Below are 19,262 nucleotides of genomic sequence, written 5' to 3' on the forward strand. Positions count from 1 at the left end.
ACATAAATTAAAAATCCGGCTCTTTGTCCAGAAAATCAGGAAACGATAATACAAATTCCAATTTTGCAGGAACAAATCACTACATGATAAGTCAAATCGGATTTTTCTATCACTAAATCGAGAGGAGGCTTTATTGTTAACGCAGATTGCAAGGAATTAGTCACGTGTTGTACGGAGGGATTCAACGTTTTTGCATTCAATATTGAGACTGAGGCTGCGTCGATCTTCAGCTTGATGATGAACCTATTTTCCCTCAAAGGCTTGGTACACCATTTCCCCAAACTTCAGGCGATGCATTTGAATAATGAAACACTATGCTTTCGACGTAGAAAGGCTTTCGCATCATTATATGGTGCTGGAGAAGGCCGACGAGGTCAATGCTCGGATTTTGTGCAGAAACATTCATCTGGCCTCCAAGCGTTGAAATAAAATGTCTATTTTGGATGTCGATGTCTGGTAAAGGTTTATGGTGGGTTTTGCATTTTCTGCAGTAAGTATGTCGAAGCCCAAATCTCCTCTCGATGCAACCAGGCTGAGCAGCATTATGGAGAGATTGGGGATCCGCCCTCCATATACCGACACTGATGCTCTGATATCCAATGCTTGCGATAAAGTCATCGAAGATGAGTGCAAGTCGAAGATAGATAAGGAGACGGCAAAGCTCGAACAGAAGATCGTTCGCATGATGTTAAGTGGCAAAGGGGACGAATTGAAGCCCAATTCCTACAATTCTGTCAAGGTTGGGGAGCATCACATCTGTGTTGCCACTATGGAAGAGTGGACAGAATCGAGTGATTGAAAATGGCAATGACTATGGCCAAGGTTGTACTGGTGAGCGTATGCCTTCTGGTGGCAATAACGACTGCAATGGGCTGCAGTGTGCAAACAATACTTGATCTGTGAAAACCCACGGCAACTGGCTGAGGGCATATGCTTGCGTTGCGGATTTCAATATTGTCAGTGGTTCTTCTTACTCTCCTTCCATTCTGCCTACTCTTTGCCAAGCCACCCAGACAATCTGCGCAGGATAGTTCCACAACTGGTCGTTTTCGTCTCATAGCCCTTGGTCGTTTTTTTTTTTTTTTTTTTTTTTTTTTTTTTTTTTTAATTAGGGTTAGTTTTTTTATTATTTTCATTATTAGTTTTGTAAAAAAAAATCGACATAAATAATAAATTAAAAACTTTTGTTTTTGTTAATTTGTTATTTATTAAAAAATGATAAAAAATAATAATAAAATAAAATTGCCCTCATTCATTTATAAACTAACTACTTGTTCCCTAACAAATACAAAACCTTTTCAAATGTTTTAAATCACTTTTCCTGCAAACCAATAAAAACATTTTGAAAAAGTATTGCACAATCAATGAGTACATTGCATGGGGACATGCAATATTTCTAGTTGGGGGGAAATAAAAGTATGTTGGAATTTATCATTTATTTTTGTGGGCAAGAGTTAGGATGCATATACTAACAAGTGAAATGAGATTGGTGTTATGTGTAGGTCAACGAGAAGCTTATGCAGAAAGCTCAACATTACGATGCGACACCCTTTTCATCCACAATTAGAGTAACTTCGAAAAATAATTAAAAAATGGACATTTCATAAATTCTTGAAAATGAGCTAATTTGTTTTTGAGTCACTTCATACAGGAATGATCGATGGAGATGGCACACAAAGGTGACAATTTTTATGCAGGAATGGTGCTAAGTTTTTCAGAGTTGAAGACAATCTAATGCAAAAGTGATTTTTCGAAATCACAATGAAACATGCGTCATTGGATGCTTGAAGGAATTAATTCTTCACAACACATATCATGACATTTTCCACTACACAAAAATCCTTTTGCGTCGTGATTACTCACCTTTTTCCTTCCAAACGCCTAGACCATCCTTGTGTTGAAGCCCATTTTCCATTACCTTATCTTTCACGACTTCATGCACGCCTATTTTTCTGAATCACATACATTCCTTTATCCTTTTCAGTTTATTGCCTTCTAGTTTGCCTTCTGAATAAAACCCATTCCCTTTCCATGATTATATTGCCTTGTTTTTTCGCCATGCTGATCCACACTGCTTGTCCGTGAGTTCTTTCCATTTATAGTCCTATCAAATATTTTTGTACAAACTCGCGTTGACTGATGTGGGATTCCTTAAGGCCCACTTTTCAACAAGTCTTGCCCCATCGACATCAACACCTTATCTGGGAAATAGATTAGAGTTCCTTTTGGGTACCTTGAGACTTGCATGCCTCAATGGCAAGTTTTCTCGCTGACAATCATGGGAATACATCAATGTCCCTTGATCGTCAGATCTTGCAAATGGCTCGACGTCAACGCCTCTATTCGCATTCGCAAGATGTACCTGGGTATCTTGGCACTCATTGACATCAATGGTGAGTTTGCCTCGCATTGGTTAACGACATGCATCAATGGTCGGTAATCCAATGATCTCTTTTCATGCTCGACATCAACACATTATTTCGCATGATTAGACTTGTACCATCAGTTTTGTAGCAGATGAAGACTATACACTTTTTCACGACTCCCTCAGAAGTTACATCAGCATGAATTCTGATCTATGAGAGTACCACAGTTCCACTTTCAGTGTTTATCTTTTCCATGATTCAGCATCAACAGTTTAGATTCCTTCATTTCCCAGGATCCAGTTACAACAACGTCAATCACATTTTCCTGATCCAGCAACAACAACAGCTACATTCCTATTGCATAGTTCATCATTCTTGGGTAAGTAGAGGTATCTTGTTTTCTAATCTTTAATCATGCAATTCCTTATATGCTAACTTGAATATTTTGGAAAATTCCCTCACCATGCTACATTTCCTTTCATAAGCCATGTCAAGTTGCATGAGGACATGCAACCAATTCAGTTGGGGGGGGGTGAGGGGGGGAGAACTATATTCACTACATATTCACTACCATGATTCCATTTCTTCACCACTATCACTCCATTTTTTTTTCTCATTTACAATGCACCAACATTTATTTTCCAACGATACTTTGTTGCACTTTGCTTCATACGCAATATTGGCATGCCTCATTAATATTACAAAAGGGCTTTCTTATGCACATTATGATTTCCAATGAGTGTTTACATTATTATTGAAGAAAAGAGAGCAGAAAACGAAATGAATGTTGTTAACACAAGAACCAACATTCTTTGTATTCATGGTTGTCACACAAGAACCAACCAGAAGAAAATGTAAGTTGTTACTCATGTCTTTCACATATCCTGGAAACATTCATTATTAAAAGACATCATCATGTAAAGCCAAAGTTCAAGATGCAAAATGTTCTTAAAGAGACCCATGCATGGTTGCATGAGGACATGCAACAAGTTCAGTTGGGGAGGATGTTGGGACTCAGAAATGTCATATTTTCATCCACCTTTTTCTTCACTATTCCTTACATTTCATCATCCCATTAACCTTTTATCATATCATTTTCATAAATACATTTGGGTTTCACCTTCTTATTTTCCATTTTATTCATTTTTGTATTACAAGTGAATTTATGATTAAATATTAGAAAATATACATATTTTTATATATATCTCAAGAATATGTGAGTTTTATGATGTGTAGGAAATATGTGAAGAATTAATTCCAAGGGACTTCTCAAATATCTCCTCCACCATATTAAGGAGATAATTATTCAAGTCTATTCCTAAGGAGAAGATCATGGAGGATTTGGTTGGCATATCTTATCCAAGATATGTGAGAGATGTGTGGAGGATTCAAAGGGATCATATTTTGTAATAAAGGTAAAGTAGTTGAGAGTGCTTGAGAGAATATTGGATATGTAATTATGAGATGGTTATCTTCTTCATGTATATAAGGGAGTGCTCTCTCTTCATTTAGAAGGATAGAGATTAGCTTTAAGAGATAGTTTTGTAATTAGGAGAAAGGGATTCTTAGCTTTGATTTATATTCTTTTATTGTTACACTTTCATGATTTGTTATTTGGTTCTTGTAATATAATTTAAGATATCTTTATTGTTGTGAGCTCACATATGTTGTTTGTCATTCAAATTCTTCACATGTTGTATTGCTTTTCTCTTATGCAATTTCTTGCTTTTATAGTTAATGTTTCAATGCCTTCCTAGATTAATTTGATTTCAGTAATTTAGATTAGATTAGATTGGATTAGTTCCACTTCAGTCTTGCATATATAGTGCATGTGCCTCGTAAGCCTACGAACCTCGGATTGACAAATTAAATAGTTGGGCAAGTACTACAACAAAATTAAACAATAATATTTTCACCCAACACTTGCCAAGAGTATACCCTAGTATGCATCCTACCCACAAGTTGGTATTGTTGGGAGTACCACCCATCTGCCCAATGGTTGTTGTAAATCTTGGTTATGTGCAATCCTTGACAAGTGGTAACCCCCCCAAGCAAAGGTGAGCCTTCGTTGTGTGTGATCCTTGTCAAATGGTAACCCCTCCAAGAAAAGACGAGACTTGGTTGCACGTGATCCTTGTCATGTGTTGACAAGTGGCAATGCCCCCAAAGTTTGTGGATGTAGGTGTTCTACCACTTGACTCTTGTGGTAAATCTCGGTTGAGCATGATCCTTGTCATGTGTTGACAAGTGGTAATACCCCCAAGCATAGGTGAGACTTGGTTGTGCGTGATCCTTGTCATGTGTTGGCAAGTGGCAATCCCCCCAAGTAGAGGTGAGACTTGGTTGTGCGCGATCATGTGTTGGCAAGTAGTAATCCCCCAAGCCTATGTCAAGATGGGAATATCAATGTATATAGGTTTATAAATGGATTTCCCTTATGATGATTCTTCTTCATTAGATTGTGACATCATTGTTCTAGAGCAGAGATGAGCACAGAAAGCAAATATCTTTGTTACAGAAAGAAATTCCTCCCTAACTGAGAGGGAGTATGAAAAATTGGCAGCTCATGGAAATTTCATTTCTAACAATGTTATAGTGACTTTCTAAAAATAAAAAGTCATGTCTAGCATCTCAAGCATGTCTTCCAAAAACAGTAAATCACCTTGCATTAATTGGTAGTCAAGTATAGATGTTAGAAAATCACTTAACTTATCATTAATCAATCCTAATAGTTTAATTTTTTACTTAATCATCAATATTATCATTACATTTATGATTATCCTTATGATATTATGACATTATTATTATTAAAAGGGACTTCAAGTCACCTTATCTTCATCACTTAATCACTTTGTACCTCTATGTCTAACATAGCACATCGTAACTCTCTCTCTCTCTCTTAATGGATATGTTTCACTCATTAAAACCTTGTCTTTCATTAATACAAATGTTACTCTCTCTCTTATGCACTCATTAAGGCATGTTACGTTCCTCTTACTCACAATAAAAGAATGTCATAGAGCATTCCTCTTACACCTCCTTAATAACATGAGTTACAGAGGTTTGTGTACCTTTTTAATGGCATGAGTTACAAAGGAATGTGTACCTCCTGAAATGGCATTGAAAATAAAACGAGAGTTTAATGATGAAAGGAAAATTGAGTGTAAATGGTCGAGATAAACAAAAATGAAGGAAAAAAGCTATGAAATGCACATATTGTGAAACAAACAAGTCAATTGAACAATGGGAGACTGAATTGGTCGCTTTACCATTACAATGCGATTCACTAGTTGTTCATGCCAATTCAAGCATCCATAAACTTTCACAAGCGAAATGGATACATGGAGATGAAAGGAAGACAAATCCTACTACATAACACAAAGCATGCATTGATGACAAGATCGAGAAAAGTGCCATAACAACTATTGAAAATAGTATGTGGGTTGTGCAAGAAGATATTTCCCTCTCAAAATATCAATCCCTTTGCTTGTTTGAAATGTCCTTATAGACACCAAACATGCCAAAGAACAAAGATTCCACATCATATACAAATCACATAGTTGTAAAAGAATTTGTTTTTGCTATATCTTAGTATCTTGAATAGGAACAAACTGCAAGAATGTGTGATAGTCATTTTTTTCATCTATGCTAGATGAAAACATAAATTGTAGTTTAGAGAAACACCTTGTCATTTATGCCATATTTATAACAATGTTATCAGAACTAGACCAATCATTGAACCGATAGACCCCCTAGACTGGGAACCAACCAGAACCAGTTAAAAAGTTGGACCAAAAAAAGGGTCAACAAAAAACACATAAAATACTCAAGTTTTAAAGAAAAACATATACATTCATGTTCATCCAAACCATTTATATACAAATAAGCAAAAGTTCTCATTTATATAGCATGTAAGGGTGCACATAACTAAAATGGCACCAAATGAAATCCACCTCTAAACCAAAAATGCATCAACAAACAAGCTCCACACGGCCTCTAGCATCTAAAAAAAATCATGCTACAACAAATACCTACATATCATCAAAATCACTTCCTATATTGGAATATTTGTCATCAATATCACCCTCTAAGCATTAAAATAAGATAGAAAAAACATAGCATATCAAGTCAAGATTTTGTTTGAGTGATGGGTACTTTTTTTAGTAGGCTCATGATAAAGGAGTTCGACAACCAATCCCACTAACATCGAGGTACATAAAGGGTTTGGTTCTCTTGATTAAATACTAGTTCATGTCCTTGGTCACGACAAAATCTAATGGGGAGTTGCAATCCCCCAAATCTTCAAATCCTAGAAAATTGTTAAGTCTACTAGATTTTTAGTGAGATCTAAAATTCTATTTTCTCCATAAGAAATCCAATGAGTAAAACCACTCTCAAACATCCTAAGTCATTTCATGGTAATATTAAAATTTTAAGTAAAAGGATGAAAATGAAAGATAAAGGAGAATGTACAAAATTTGTCGGTTCGGTACCGGACCGGTCAAAAGCGGTTGAAGTCCTAGTCCAAACCAAATTTGGCCTCAAACCGATCAGACTGGCCGATTCAACCAGTTTGGTCTGATCCTAATAACACTGATTTTTAAAATATCAAGGGTTGAAGCCTCCAATTTCACAGTTTTTAAGGCCTATAAATCTTTGTGATTGAAGAGGAAAAACAATATATTATGCAATTCATGATTTAAAAGAAGAAACAAGGCTTTTTAATGAAAGATTGATAGTGCTTTCCATAAATGGCACTCAATCAATGATTAGCAATGAAATTGGCTATGTTCATTTTTTGAAGAAGGATGTACCTAATCTTGTAGATATTCATTGTATTGTTCATCATAAAGCTTTAGCCACATCAAATGCTTCCAAAAGAATACATGAATTGTTATTTGTTGAGAAATTGGTGAATAAAGTACGTTGTTGGGTGCAAAATTCTATTGAAAAAAAATAACCAACTTATTGCTCTACAAGAACTTATGCAACTTGAAACTCTTCAAGCTCTTCAAATCCACGGAGTTAGATGCCTTTCAAGAAGAAAATTCATTGAAAGGCTTATTTGTAATGATGCCTCCCACATTGAATTTGTGAAAAAAAGAAAGAAAGGACTCACAATATGATAAGCAAGGATATTTTCAATTTATTTTTATGTGCATATGCTTGCAGATGTAATGTGTGAAATAAACAAATTGAATAAGAAATTATAGGAAGAGTATGGTGATGTTACCTCTTTAATAACAACCATAGATGTTAAATTGAAACTTTAAAAATATGGTTTTTAAGAAGTGACACATTTGCAAATGGCACATGCTACTTATCCAAATTTTTAGATGCCTCTAAATTTGGTCATGTATAAATTCTTGATAAGAAGGGGCATGTCCATAGGCATGAATTGCATTTGTAACAATTCCACATGAATATGATGATTGTAGAAAATCCATGAAATTATTTTCTAATATGAGCAATCTGAAATATAATTTCTTCTCAAATAAACACATAATTTTTCTACTAGATGCAACGTAATAGGAACAAAAATAAAAGCACAGTCACTGAAGTCAAAAACAGAAAAATGTCTAGGGAACCCAACTAGGAAAACCCTCTACTTATTATTGAGAATTCTATTGAAGAAGGTTGAACAATGGATCTTTTACAATACAATAAAATTTCATTAGAGAACAACCATGTTCTCTCTGTTTACACTAAACTGAAACACCCTTGCTTGCACCTTGATCCCTGCTTCCTAACCCAAGGAACTCGTCCTTCTTCAAACTCCCACAAGCCTCACCTAGGCTTGTTCTCTTTCTCTCACAAACTCCATGCACAAACTTGTGCTTCCTATTGCTTGGTATCACCAACACGTTCTCACCAAAACATTGATTAAACTCGTTCCTTCGCTCCTCCTTTTAAAGGCAATTTAAATGGCTAAAATTAGTGAGTTCTATATAAGGTAAGTCGAACTAGTGGTTCACAAGTTAACAAAGGTTCACTGCTAGTGTTAACTCGTCCTTCCTAAATTTTAGGAGGCTAACTCAAACTCTTTGTCTTGTTCCCAATAAAACTCACACTCGAAGACAAGTAACTCGATATTTTATTTTAACAGATTGGTTAACTGCTTCATAACTCATCTTGGTCCCTGGACTCCTATTTTTTAGAAGCTCGAGCATGCCAAAGAAGAAACTTGTTTTGGCTCCTATGATTAAGGCACAAATCAAGGAACCCTTTCTCACTATTATTTTCAACACTCCCTCTTAGCGAGGAAGGCGTTCCTAGATGAACCTCGTCCATCTGGATATGTCTCCAACACTACCAAGTTCTCCATTGCTACAATTGCGCCCTCTTAACTAGAAGACTTCCCTGCTTTCTTCTACGAAATCGGATTTGAAGCCCTGTTCTCTCCCACCATGATTTGTGAGCCCACCACTTTAGTCATAAGTGCCATGTACCTTGTGTACCTATGTGGTAGCTTCCTCTCAATGAAGGTGATACTAGAAGATCCAACTATATCTTGATCTCCATTAACCAAATCCTATACCCAGTTGGCTCTAACTCTCCCTATATTGGGAGTCTCTAACTGAGTGGTTGCGTCCACTTGCCTTGGGCTATGCTCCTCATCATCCTGGTTAGCCAAACATCCAAGTAGCTTAGATTCAAACTGAGATATTGGTTGAGGCTCCATCTTGAGAGCTCTATCCTACTCTTTCTCAACCACCACTTCTCTACTTTGTGCACTACCCACTTGTTGCTCAAGGCCACACCTATCTCTACCTGCAAATTGTAGAGATTCTTCACCCTCACACCTATCTACTTCTTACAACCAGAAGCTAAGTGTTGGAGGTATGCCATAACTCTGCTGAAGATAATACCATATCCCTTATCCTCAAGGGTAGCTACAAAAACAAGATTTTGCCTCAATCCTGGAACATAGTGAACATTTATGAGATGAAGAGGGTTACCTGACTCCCTCTGAAATCTTACAGTACCAACTCCTCTAGCTGCATACATCATCTCCTATCTCAATTCGAAACAACATGCACTTCTCCTTTAGGTGGATGAAACTCTTCGTGTTCTTGGTCATGTGGAAGGATGCTCCTTAACACATTTGATAGGTTGTTAAAATTGGAAACTAGGGTCAAATTCCACTCATGATAAGTCTTTTGGGAAAGATAATTGCAACGTTGAATTCCTATTTTCGAGAGGACCAAAATCGACCTAAAGATCATCAAATTTGGATAAGTAGAAGAGTGATTTTGAATTTTTGTTTTCTCACAAACAATTATCAAGGTCAACCTCTCCTATATGTCAACTCATTAAGCCCAACAAACACATCCCTTCAACCCCAACGAATTGTATATATTAGAGTGTTGTCTCCCTCATTTGAGACACATCCAAGAGCTCCATTTCATGTATGAGGAAACTACAGTCTAGAAGAAAGATGAGAGGTTATTCTATTTTGGGTTCACCTTCTCTAACAGGGTCGGGTTTCTTGGGCAGGAGGCCGAAGCATTTAGAAACAAGTTTGGGTTGAAATATCATGTGTTTTGGGCAATTTAACCTCCATTGCAAACTGAGATCCAACAAAAGGACTATTGTGGGCTTGGGGATTAAATGAACGAAATTTAGGGCTATTTGGAATAGAGTTTTTATTGTACTGATGGACCGCAACTTCACATGCATATTTCATGAAGGTTGTGGGCCTCAAGGAGATCATTCCTATATTAATTCACTACTTAGATAAGCCACAAACAACTAGTAACTTTTGTGACAATTTCAAGGATTGAATCCAGCCCAGATTCACTCTAAGGACCAATGAGGACAACTCCAGGTATGCTCGGGTAAGGCGCACTTAAAAGGAGATGTTTTGGATTAGCTGAACATGTCAACTTGCATTCTATAAGAAGCCCTAACTTGAATGTGACGTTCTTCTGGTGTCAAAAGGCACGAACTATTACCTTCTTGTTTGAGGTTGGATTTTCTTATTGGGCAGTCATTATGACATTAAGATGTTGTACTCTCTCTGTTGAACATTCGATATTTATAATAAGAACATTTGATCAAGGGTTTTCTCCATCTTGGGGTTTTTTCCTGGCTTGAGCCAACTTATGTGTTCTCTTGTCTTGACTTGCCTTTTGCAGCTATGTTGAATGTTCTTTCATCAGTTACTATCATATGAATAATGTGATTGCTAATGGTTTAATGGAATAAATTATGAGCTAATGAAGTAACTCTCTCAAGCTAAGAACATGTTAATTCAAAAATAACACAGGTAATTTGCCTCCTCTTCTGTTGATCACTACAACTTCTACTACTTCAGAATGATTCCATCTCCAATCCTCAAATCTACCATTATCAATCTCTCTTGGTTGCTCCAATAAGAATGAACACAGGCTACTCAAACTACCCACTAGCTACTCTCCTGCTCCTTCAAGATCATCAACTCTTAGGGACTTCCAAGTTGCCCACTAACAATGTCCTCTGCTGCTCCAAAGGATCACGTTCTTGGGGTAATTTTCAAACTGCCCTCTTATCAATGAGATGCCTCCTTGCATTCACTGAACTAAGGCTTCACCAAACTGCCTCCTAACAACCTATTAGCTCCTCAATGAATGTTGTACATGAGGTCTTATTTTACTGCTCACTTACAACCACTTTGTTGCCTCAAAGATGACTGTCATAGAGCTCCATAATCAACCCTCTTAACGGTCACAAATATTCTCTTTGTTGACAGTACTTAGGGCATCCACCGAACCCTCATTCAGTCTCCAATTTTCATTGATCTAGGACTTTCTAGGTAACCCTATTGACTCTGATTTGTCATGTCAAGTATTGTACGCAAGGTACACATAAGACAACCCGCTCAATAGTATTTGAACACATCAAATCACAACCCTTAGGGTTTATATCAACAACCCATTGATTGTCCTTTTACCACTACAAATTGACAGCCCTTTAGGCACATTTACATGTTGTCCACAACCCTACTCGACAAACTTCAAATCTGAAATTTGTGTGCTAGTCGATTTTGTTCATTGCTCTGATACCATGTAGAAAATCCACGAAATTTTGATATGCTAATTGTTGGCATTATGAGACAAGTGTTGTCCTTGATGGCAAAATGACAGATTATAGTGCAGCAGGTCAGTAGCAAAGGATTTGATGATCAGACTACAAGAATGAAGAGAAAATATATATACGCAGGTTCACTATATACCAAGTAGGGTATACACGCAGGTTCACTATATACCAAGTCGCGTATACGCAAGTTCGCTATATACCAAGTAGGTTATACACACAGTTTCATGCATGGAAAAGCGCGTACATGTCAGAAAGCTTACTTTTGGTCTGTGGTAGTTAGTCCTCGGTATTTGAACCTATGGTTTTGGACCATGGTATCTCGACAAGTGTGTTGATCCCAAGTATTGGGCTCTTGGTATTGATTTATTATGGTTTTGGACCATGGTATTGAGCAAGGCCTAAGACTATAAAAGGAGAAGAATATCATTAGGCAAGGGCATCAGAAAATTCTTGAATATCTGATGAAGGAGGAGATCCAGTATGCAGGGTACGGGTTGATGATGCATTGCTTGATCTGAGCTAAGGAGGGATCTTACCGGTTGATGGAGAACAAGATCTAAGGAGAGATCGGGATCAAATGGTTTGAAATGAACTATCTTTATGATGCTTATTCTAGATCTGCATACTAACGCATGTAATATACTATAAATTTTATGAGTATGACTGATGTCTGGTACAGCTACAAATTTATAAGAAAATATTTTTAGATCTGTACGTGGGTTGTGTTTGGAAAAAGCGCATATGTACGTGGGTTTGATTCATCGTAGTAGCGTATACATTATGAAGTATAATATTTGAAGTTGCAGATGGGTCTGATTGTTATTGCAAAGTTCTGTAGCGTGTTCTGGTGACTGTGTTATTGACAGGGTTTCAGTGTTTCAGTGATTCAAAGATTGATGATGTTAGTAGTGATTTTTTTGGAGCTTCAATGATAGTTATGGGTCCAGTATGAAAATTGGATGAAACGTGGCCTTTCAGATTATGTGTTGTGCTTCAGGAGTATCCAGTCTGAAAATGTATGAAACGTGGTACCCGGAGGAGAGAAGATTGTAGGTCAGCGCCTATGTACTAGTATCTTAGCTAGTACAAGAGCAAAGGGGGTTGTAGCTCCCTTCCAGGAGAGTCTGGAGAACGAGAGAAGGTTGTAGCCTTTTGCAGGTTGTAGCTTGCGTGCTGGTAAAGGACTGCACCAGTACATTGTAAAAGAAGTTTCTTAATAAAGGAAGATAGAAACGAATTGCAGCAGGTGGTTTTCACCCACATTGGGTTTCCACCTTATATCATGGTGTTCATGTGTGTTGCTTATGTGTGTCGATCTATCTGTTTTACTGCTACTATAGACTGTTAATATGGCTAATAATGTTCTGATGCATCCATTGAAGATCACATAACTGAATCATGAGTTTAATGGTTATACGCTAGTTGCAATAGACACAGTCACGTATATACGCGGGTATACTTAATTGAAGTAGCGTATATGATTATGAAGTATGAAAATGAAATTTTTTTATTGATTAGATAATACTGATTCACCCCCCCCCCTCTCAGTATTATTTCCAACAATTGGTATCAGAGCAGGTCCTTTGGTAGAAGCTTGATCGCTTGAAGGAGATTCGTGGAACTATGGGAAAGAAGCTTAAGAAGAAAGCACCTAAGAAGAAAAAGACATCTTAGAAGAACATGACAGTGGGAGAATCGATTGGGGACTAGGTATAAGAAGCTCTTCAGATTCAAAATCAGATTCAGAATGAAGATGAACTATCAGGTATGAATTTACTATCCTCTAATGTTCCAGCTATCTATCCATTTGGAAAAGATGAAAGTGATATCGAAACAACTGAATTTGCTCTGATGGGTGAACAAGAAAGATATCAAATAGAGGCAGAATTTAAAAGACTGACAAACAAAATTAGAACATAAAGGATGGTGCCGTCAAAGAAGCTGCTAAGACTCAACGAGAGTTATTCAAGGACAAATATCAAAAGTTACAGGATGAAGTAACATCTCTAAGAAATGAAGTCATTGAAAATAACACAACAATCAAGGAGCTTAGAGGTCGATCCAGTTATTATGAAAGTCTTGAAGCTACGACCCTATCGCTAAAGGAAGAACTTGAAGAAACAAAGAAGCAGAATAAATATCTACTCCAAGCTATTGAAAAACAGGAAAACGAAGTTATCAGCTTAAAATCTCAACTGGAATGTGCCTTCAGAATTCGTCAAATGCAGCAGGATGTGAATGAAGAACAAGAAAAGGAGATTCTCAAACTAAAGCAACAAATGGAAGAGGAAAGAAATGCTGAAGAATACATGAAGAAACAATGTTTGGAAAAGGAAGAACAACTTCAAGTTGAGGTAAATATCTTGAAAGGTAAATTAGAAGAAAAGGATAAACTATTACGATTTCAAGATAGTACTAAAGCCTTGGATGATATTCTTAGTAGTCAAAGGTCTCTTGCTATCAAGACTGGTCTTGGTTTTCATGAATCTGTTGAAGGTGAATCTAGTTCACAAGGTGAGGCAAGGAACTCTAAAGAGAAATCCAAAATGATTAACAAGGAGATGAGAGGTCAACCTCATCAACAATCAAGGAAAGAGATTCTTCAAAGAAAATATCTTACTCCTAACTATGGTCGGCCATTTACTCAGATGAATAATATTGAATGTTATGAATGTCATAATCTTGGACATGTTGCAACTAGATGCAGAAGAAGGATGGTTCAAGATCATCACATTCCAGGTACTTCAATGGATATTGTTTTTCTTGCAATATGTTTGGTCACAAAGCTGCTGATTGCTACAGGAGGAATATGAAACATGTAAGATGTTATGCATGTAACAAGCTTGGACATATAGCAAAGGAATACAGGAACAAAGGACGGACATCACACCAAAAGGAGAAAACATCATCACACTTGAAGATATGGAAGAAGAAGGAAGTACAGTCAGACAGATGTGGCACAACACAATGTACTTAGATACAACACAACACAGACATAACAGACTCAGAGGGAGCTGAAAGTATAAAACTTCAATATCCTGAATCTCATACGCAAGTTCCATAAAGGGAAGTCGCGTATATCCACGAGTTAGACACTGCAAAGTCGCGTATATGTCAGTCTGAGGAAAAGCAGCGGGGACATGCTCAGAAAAAGGATCTGATATGATTCAGTCCATTATTTGCTCTATTGGTTAATAGTTACAGTCTGCTGCGGATGTGTGGAAATGTTTTAATACTTGTAAGATGTCTATAAGTGTTTTGATCCTAACTAGATGATGATGATGTCTTGATGCTTATTGTTGATATATGCATGATCAGATCTAACAGATGGCACAGGTTGAGGGGGAGCATATGCCTTTAATAATGCATTGTTGGCATTATGGTTAATAGTCCTTGGTGATGATGCTTATATGGCTAAATGATATATCTTGCTATAATATGGTTATGGGTTGTTTAGATGATTCTTGGATTTTTAGATCAGATCTGTGGTTGATTCTCTAATGGTGCTTACATGGTGATATTCATAAAGATAAGGAGAAGTACATAGCTTGAATTCACATCTTCTTTACTTGATGATGAGTCACTCATATGCTATTGTCATCATATGCATAAGGATCATATTATTCTTGGCACATATATGGATGAGGATTGTTGGCTGGATACATGGATGATTATTCAAAATTGCATTATTGGAGACATGATGATGATGAGTTCTTACCTATATGATGATAGGTTGTACATATGTTGATTGATGCAGATATTCCCAATTGATGATACTTGGTTCAAGCAGATCTTGATGGCTATGGTGTTTCTCACATATGATAAAATGTGAATGAGTCTGTATATGTAGAATTCTGTTCAAAGGGATGAATTGATTATACCCTGTCATAGGACATTTACAGGTTGCTGATCTGAAATTGGATGTACGCGAGTTTAATAAGGAGTATCCGCGTATATATGCAAGTTTCTGTGGATACAGTCGCATATATGTTGGTTTGAATAAAATCAGTGGGCCAAACTCAGAATGAGAAGATTCTGATATGGGTCTGACAGAGACCATCTGGAACAGGTTCAGGGGGAGCAAATAATCTTCCAATGATGCATTGTTGGTATTATCTTAGAAGCTTTTGGTTCTAGTTCACAGTTGTTGTTGGTTTCAGGTGAAACAAAGGCAGAGGGAGAACAGAAGGATCTCTTGGTTGCTGATCTGAATGGTGATCGACAGATGCTGGCGATATCAGTTATTGGTGACTTTCATAAAGTCTTGCTCTAGATATTTCGGTCATATATCTCTTTTGTGATATCTCTTTCATGGTGTCAAGGTCATGTAACGGCCTATATTGGTTTCCCCACTATGCCTGGGATGAAGATGTAATGTTCTTACTTTATCATGTGCAAACTTTTGATATATCCCCACTTGGTTGGGTGGATGAGTCAATTCTAGTATATCCCCACGTGGTTGGGAAATGGATGTATGTATTGAGTCTTTTGGTGATAGGAAGGTCCCTTATGATGTATAAGTCATGGTTCTTCTTGAAGAACATCTTTTTGTAGATCTTGCCTTAAGTCAGGAAGAGCATGAACAACACTCTTCAGGAGTACAGAGACTTCGCATGGACAGATTGGTACACTTTGGCATATACAAAGGGGGAGCACATTTGGAGATTTCAGCAGGTACTCAGGGGGAGTATGGACAGCAGAATGTTTATCAAGGAAAGAGAATATCTTGGTCCACCCTTTGCCCTCGATGTCAAAGGGGGAGAGTGATTTGGTGTTGTTGCCATCAAGTCCAAAGGGGGAGATTGTTGGCATTATGATGCATGTGATGTACTTGATGACAACCCTCTCATAGAAGAACATCTCACTTACATATAACTGGATCAATCTACAGATGTGACTAAATGCATGGGATGCAGGTCAGCTCAAAGGAATAAGAAGATCAAGTTCTAAGTATGACAAGTTAGCTTTGCCATCAAGTCCAAAGGGGGAGATTGTTGGCATTCTGAGACAAGTGTTGTCCTTGATGGCAAAATGACAGATTATAGTGCAGCAGGTCAGTAGCAAAGGATTTTATGATCAGACTACAAGAATGAAGAGAAAATATATATACACAGGTTCACTATATACCAAGTAGGGTATACACGCAGGTTCACTATGTACCAAGTCGTGTATACGCAAGTTCGTTATATACCAAGTAGGGTATAAACGCAGTTTCATGCACGGAAAAGTGCGTACATGTTGGAAAGCTTACTTTTGGTCTGTGGTAGTTAGTCCTCGGTATTTGAACCGATGGTTTTGGACCATGATATCTCGACAAGTGTGTTGATCCCAAGTATTGGGCTCTTGGTATTGATTTATTATGGTTTTGGACCATGGTATCGAGCAAGGCCTAAGACTATAAAAGGAGAAGAAGATCATTAGGCAAGGGCATCAGAAAAGTCTTGAATATCTCATGAAGGAGGAGATCCAGTATGCAGGTTATGGGTTGATGATGCATTTCTTGATCTGAGCTAAGGGTGGATCTCACCGGTTGATGGAGAAAAAGATCTAAGGAGAGATCAGGATCAAATGGTTTGAAATGAACTATCTTTATGATGCTTATTCTAGATCTGCATACTGACGCATGTAATATAATATAAATGTTATGAGTATGACTGATGTTTGGTACAGCTACAAAGTTATAAGAATTTTTTTTTAGATCTGTACGTGGGTTGTCTTTGGCAAAAGCGCGTATGTACGCGGGTTTGATTCATCGTAGTAGCGTATACATTATGAAGTATAATATTTGAAGTTGCAGATGGGTCTGATTGTTATTGCAAAGTTCTGTAGTGTGTTCTGGTGACTGTGTTATTGACAGGGTCTCAGTGTTTCAGTGATTCAGAGATTGATGATGTTAGTAGTGATTGTTTTGGAGCTTCAATGATAGTTATGGGTCCAGTATGAAAATTGGATGAAACGTGGCCTTTTAGATTATGTGTTGTGCTTCAGGAGTATCCAGTCTGAAAATGTATGAAAAGTGGTACCCGGAGGAGAGAAGATTGTAGGCCGGCGCCTATGTACTAGTATCTTAGCTAGTACAAGAGCAAAGGGGGTTGTAGCTCCCTTCCAGGAGAGTCTGGAGAACGAGAGAAGGTTGTAGCCTTTTGCAGGTTGTAGCTTGCGTGCTGGTAAAGGACTGCACCAACACATTGTAAAAGAAGTTTCTTAATAAAGGAAGATAGAAACGAATTGCAGCAGGTGGTTTTCACCCACATTGGGTTTCCACCTTATATCATGGTGTTCATGTGTGTTGCTTATGTGTGTAGATCTATCTGTTTTACTGCTACTATAGACTGTTAATATGGCTAATAATGTTCTGATGCATCCATTGAAGATCACATAACTGAATCATAAGTTTAATGGTTATACGCTAGTTGCAATAGACACAGTCGCGTACATACGCGGGTATACTTAACTGAAGTAGCGTATATGATTTTGAAGTATGAAAATGAAAAAGTTTTATTGATTAGATAATACTGATTCACCCCCCCCCTCTCAGTATTATTTCAAACACTAATATGAGCAATCTGAAATATAATTTCTTCTCAAATAAACCCATAATTTCTCTACTAGATGCAACAGAATAAGAATATAAATAAAAGCACAGTCACATAATTCAAAACGCAGAATTGTCTAGGGAACCCAACTGGGAAAACCCTCTACTTGTTATTGAGAATTCTATATTAGAAGGTTGAACAATGGATATTTTACCATACAATAAAGTTTCATTAGAGAATAACCATGTTCTCTCTGTTTAAACTAAACTGAAAACACCCTTAATTGCACCTTGATCCTTGCTTCCTAACCTAAGGAACTCATCCTTCTTCAAACTCCCACAAACCTCACCTAGGCTCGTTCTCTTTCTCTCACAAGATCAATGCACAAACTTGTGCTTCCTATTGCTTGGTCTCACCAACACGTGCTCACCAAAACAATGATTAAACTTGTGCCTTTGTTCCTCCTTTTAAAGGCAATTTGAATGGTTAAAATTAGTGAGTTCTATATTAGGTAAGTCGAACTAGTGGTTCACAAGTTAACAAAGGCTCACTGCTAGTATTAACTCGCCCTTCCTAAATTTTAGGAGGCTAACTCAAACTCTTCGTCCTGTTCCCAGTACAACTCACACTAGAAGAAAAATAACTCAGTCTTTTGTTTTAACACATTGGTTAATTGCTTCATAACTCATCTTAGACTCCTATATTTTAGGAGCTCAAGCATGCCAAAGAAGAAACTCGCTCTAGCTCCTATGATTAAGGCACAAATCAAGGAACCCTTTCTCGATATTATTTTCAACAATGATTCTATTGATACGCATAAGAAATCATGGAAACCTCGCCTTGATGGTTCACTATAGAGTTGCAAACAACTTGCAAAATAATATGTTCAAGATCTTGTATAGAGGTCAAATGGAATGTTCTTCAATCTTTTTTTCAACTTTGTAAGGTTGTTTAGCTTTTTCCATTATGTACAAGATGTTCATAACAATGTAAACTTTGAAAAGGGAACTCTGGCAAAAAAATCCCGAAAAAACATCAAAAACAGGGCTAAAAATGAAAAGTGTGTATACTGGAACGATGATTTTATTTTTTAGGGGTCAATTTTGAACATGTTTTAAAAATGGCAGTGACTACGAAATTTATATGAAATTTTCGTGCAAAATATAGCTTCAAAACGAAAAAGTGATGATACTGGAACGATGAATTTTTTTTTAGGGTCAATTTTCAAACTTTTTAAAAAATGCTAGTAAAATCAAATTTTTATGTGCCAAACAAAGTTGTT

The 19,262-nt window shown here is 37.1% G+C and overlaps 1 protein-coding gene across 1 annotated transcript; it reads left to right on the forward strand.

The window, feature by feature from the left end:
* The first annotated feature begins 496 nt into the window (after positions 1–496).
* Positions 497–799, forward strand: LOC149254638 (uncharacterized). Its single transcript, XM_089454804.1, has one exon. The coding sequence runs from the start codon at positions 497–499 to the stop codon at positions 797–799; it is 303 nt and encodes a 100-aa protein (XP_089310930.1).
* The last annotated feature ends 18,463 nt before the right edge of the window (positions 800–19,262 follow it).

The sequence above is a fragment of the Pinus tabuliformis genome, chromosome 7 (genome assembly GCF_031772625.1).
Source record: "Pinus tabuliformis cultivar Carrire ecotype Pingquan chromosome 7, CPIR1, whole genome shotgun sequence".
NCBI lineage: Eukaryota > Viridiplantae > Streptophyta > Pinopsida > Pinales > Pinaceae > Pinus > Pinus tabuliformis.

What these genes read in the sequence shown, in the direction of transcription:
- LOC149254638 (XM_089454804.1), top strand. Translation starts at nt 497, where the DNA reads ATGTCGAAGCCCAAATCTCCTCTCGATGCAACCAGGCTGAGCAGCATT.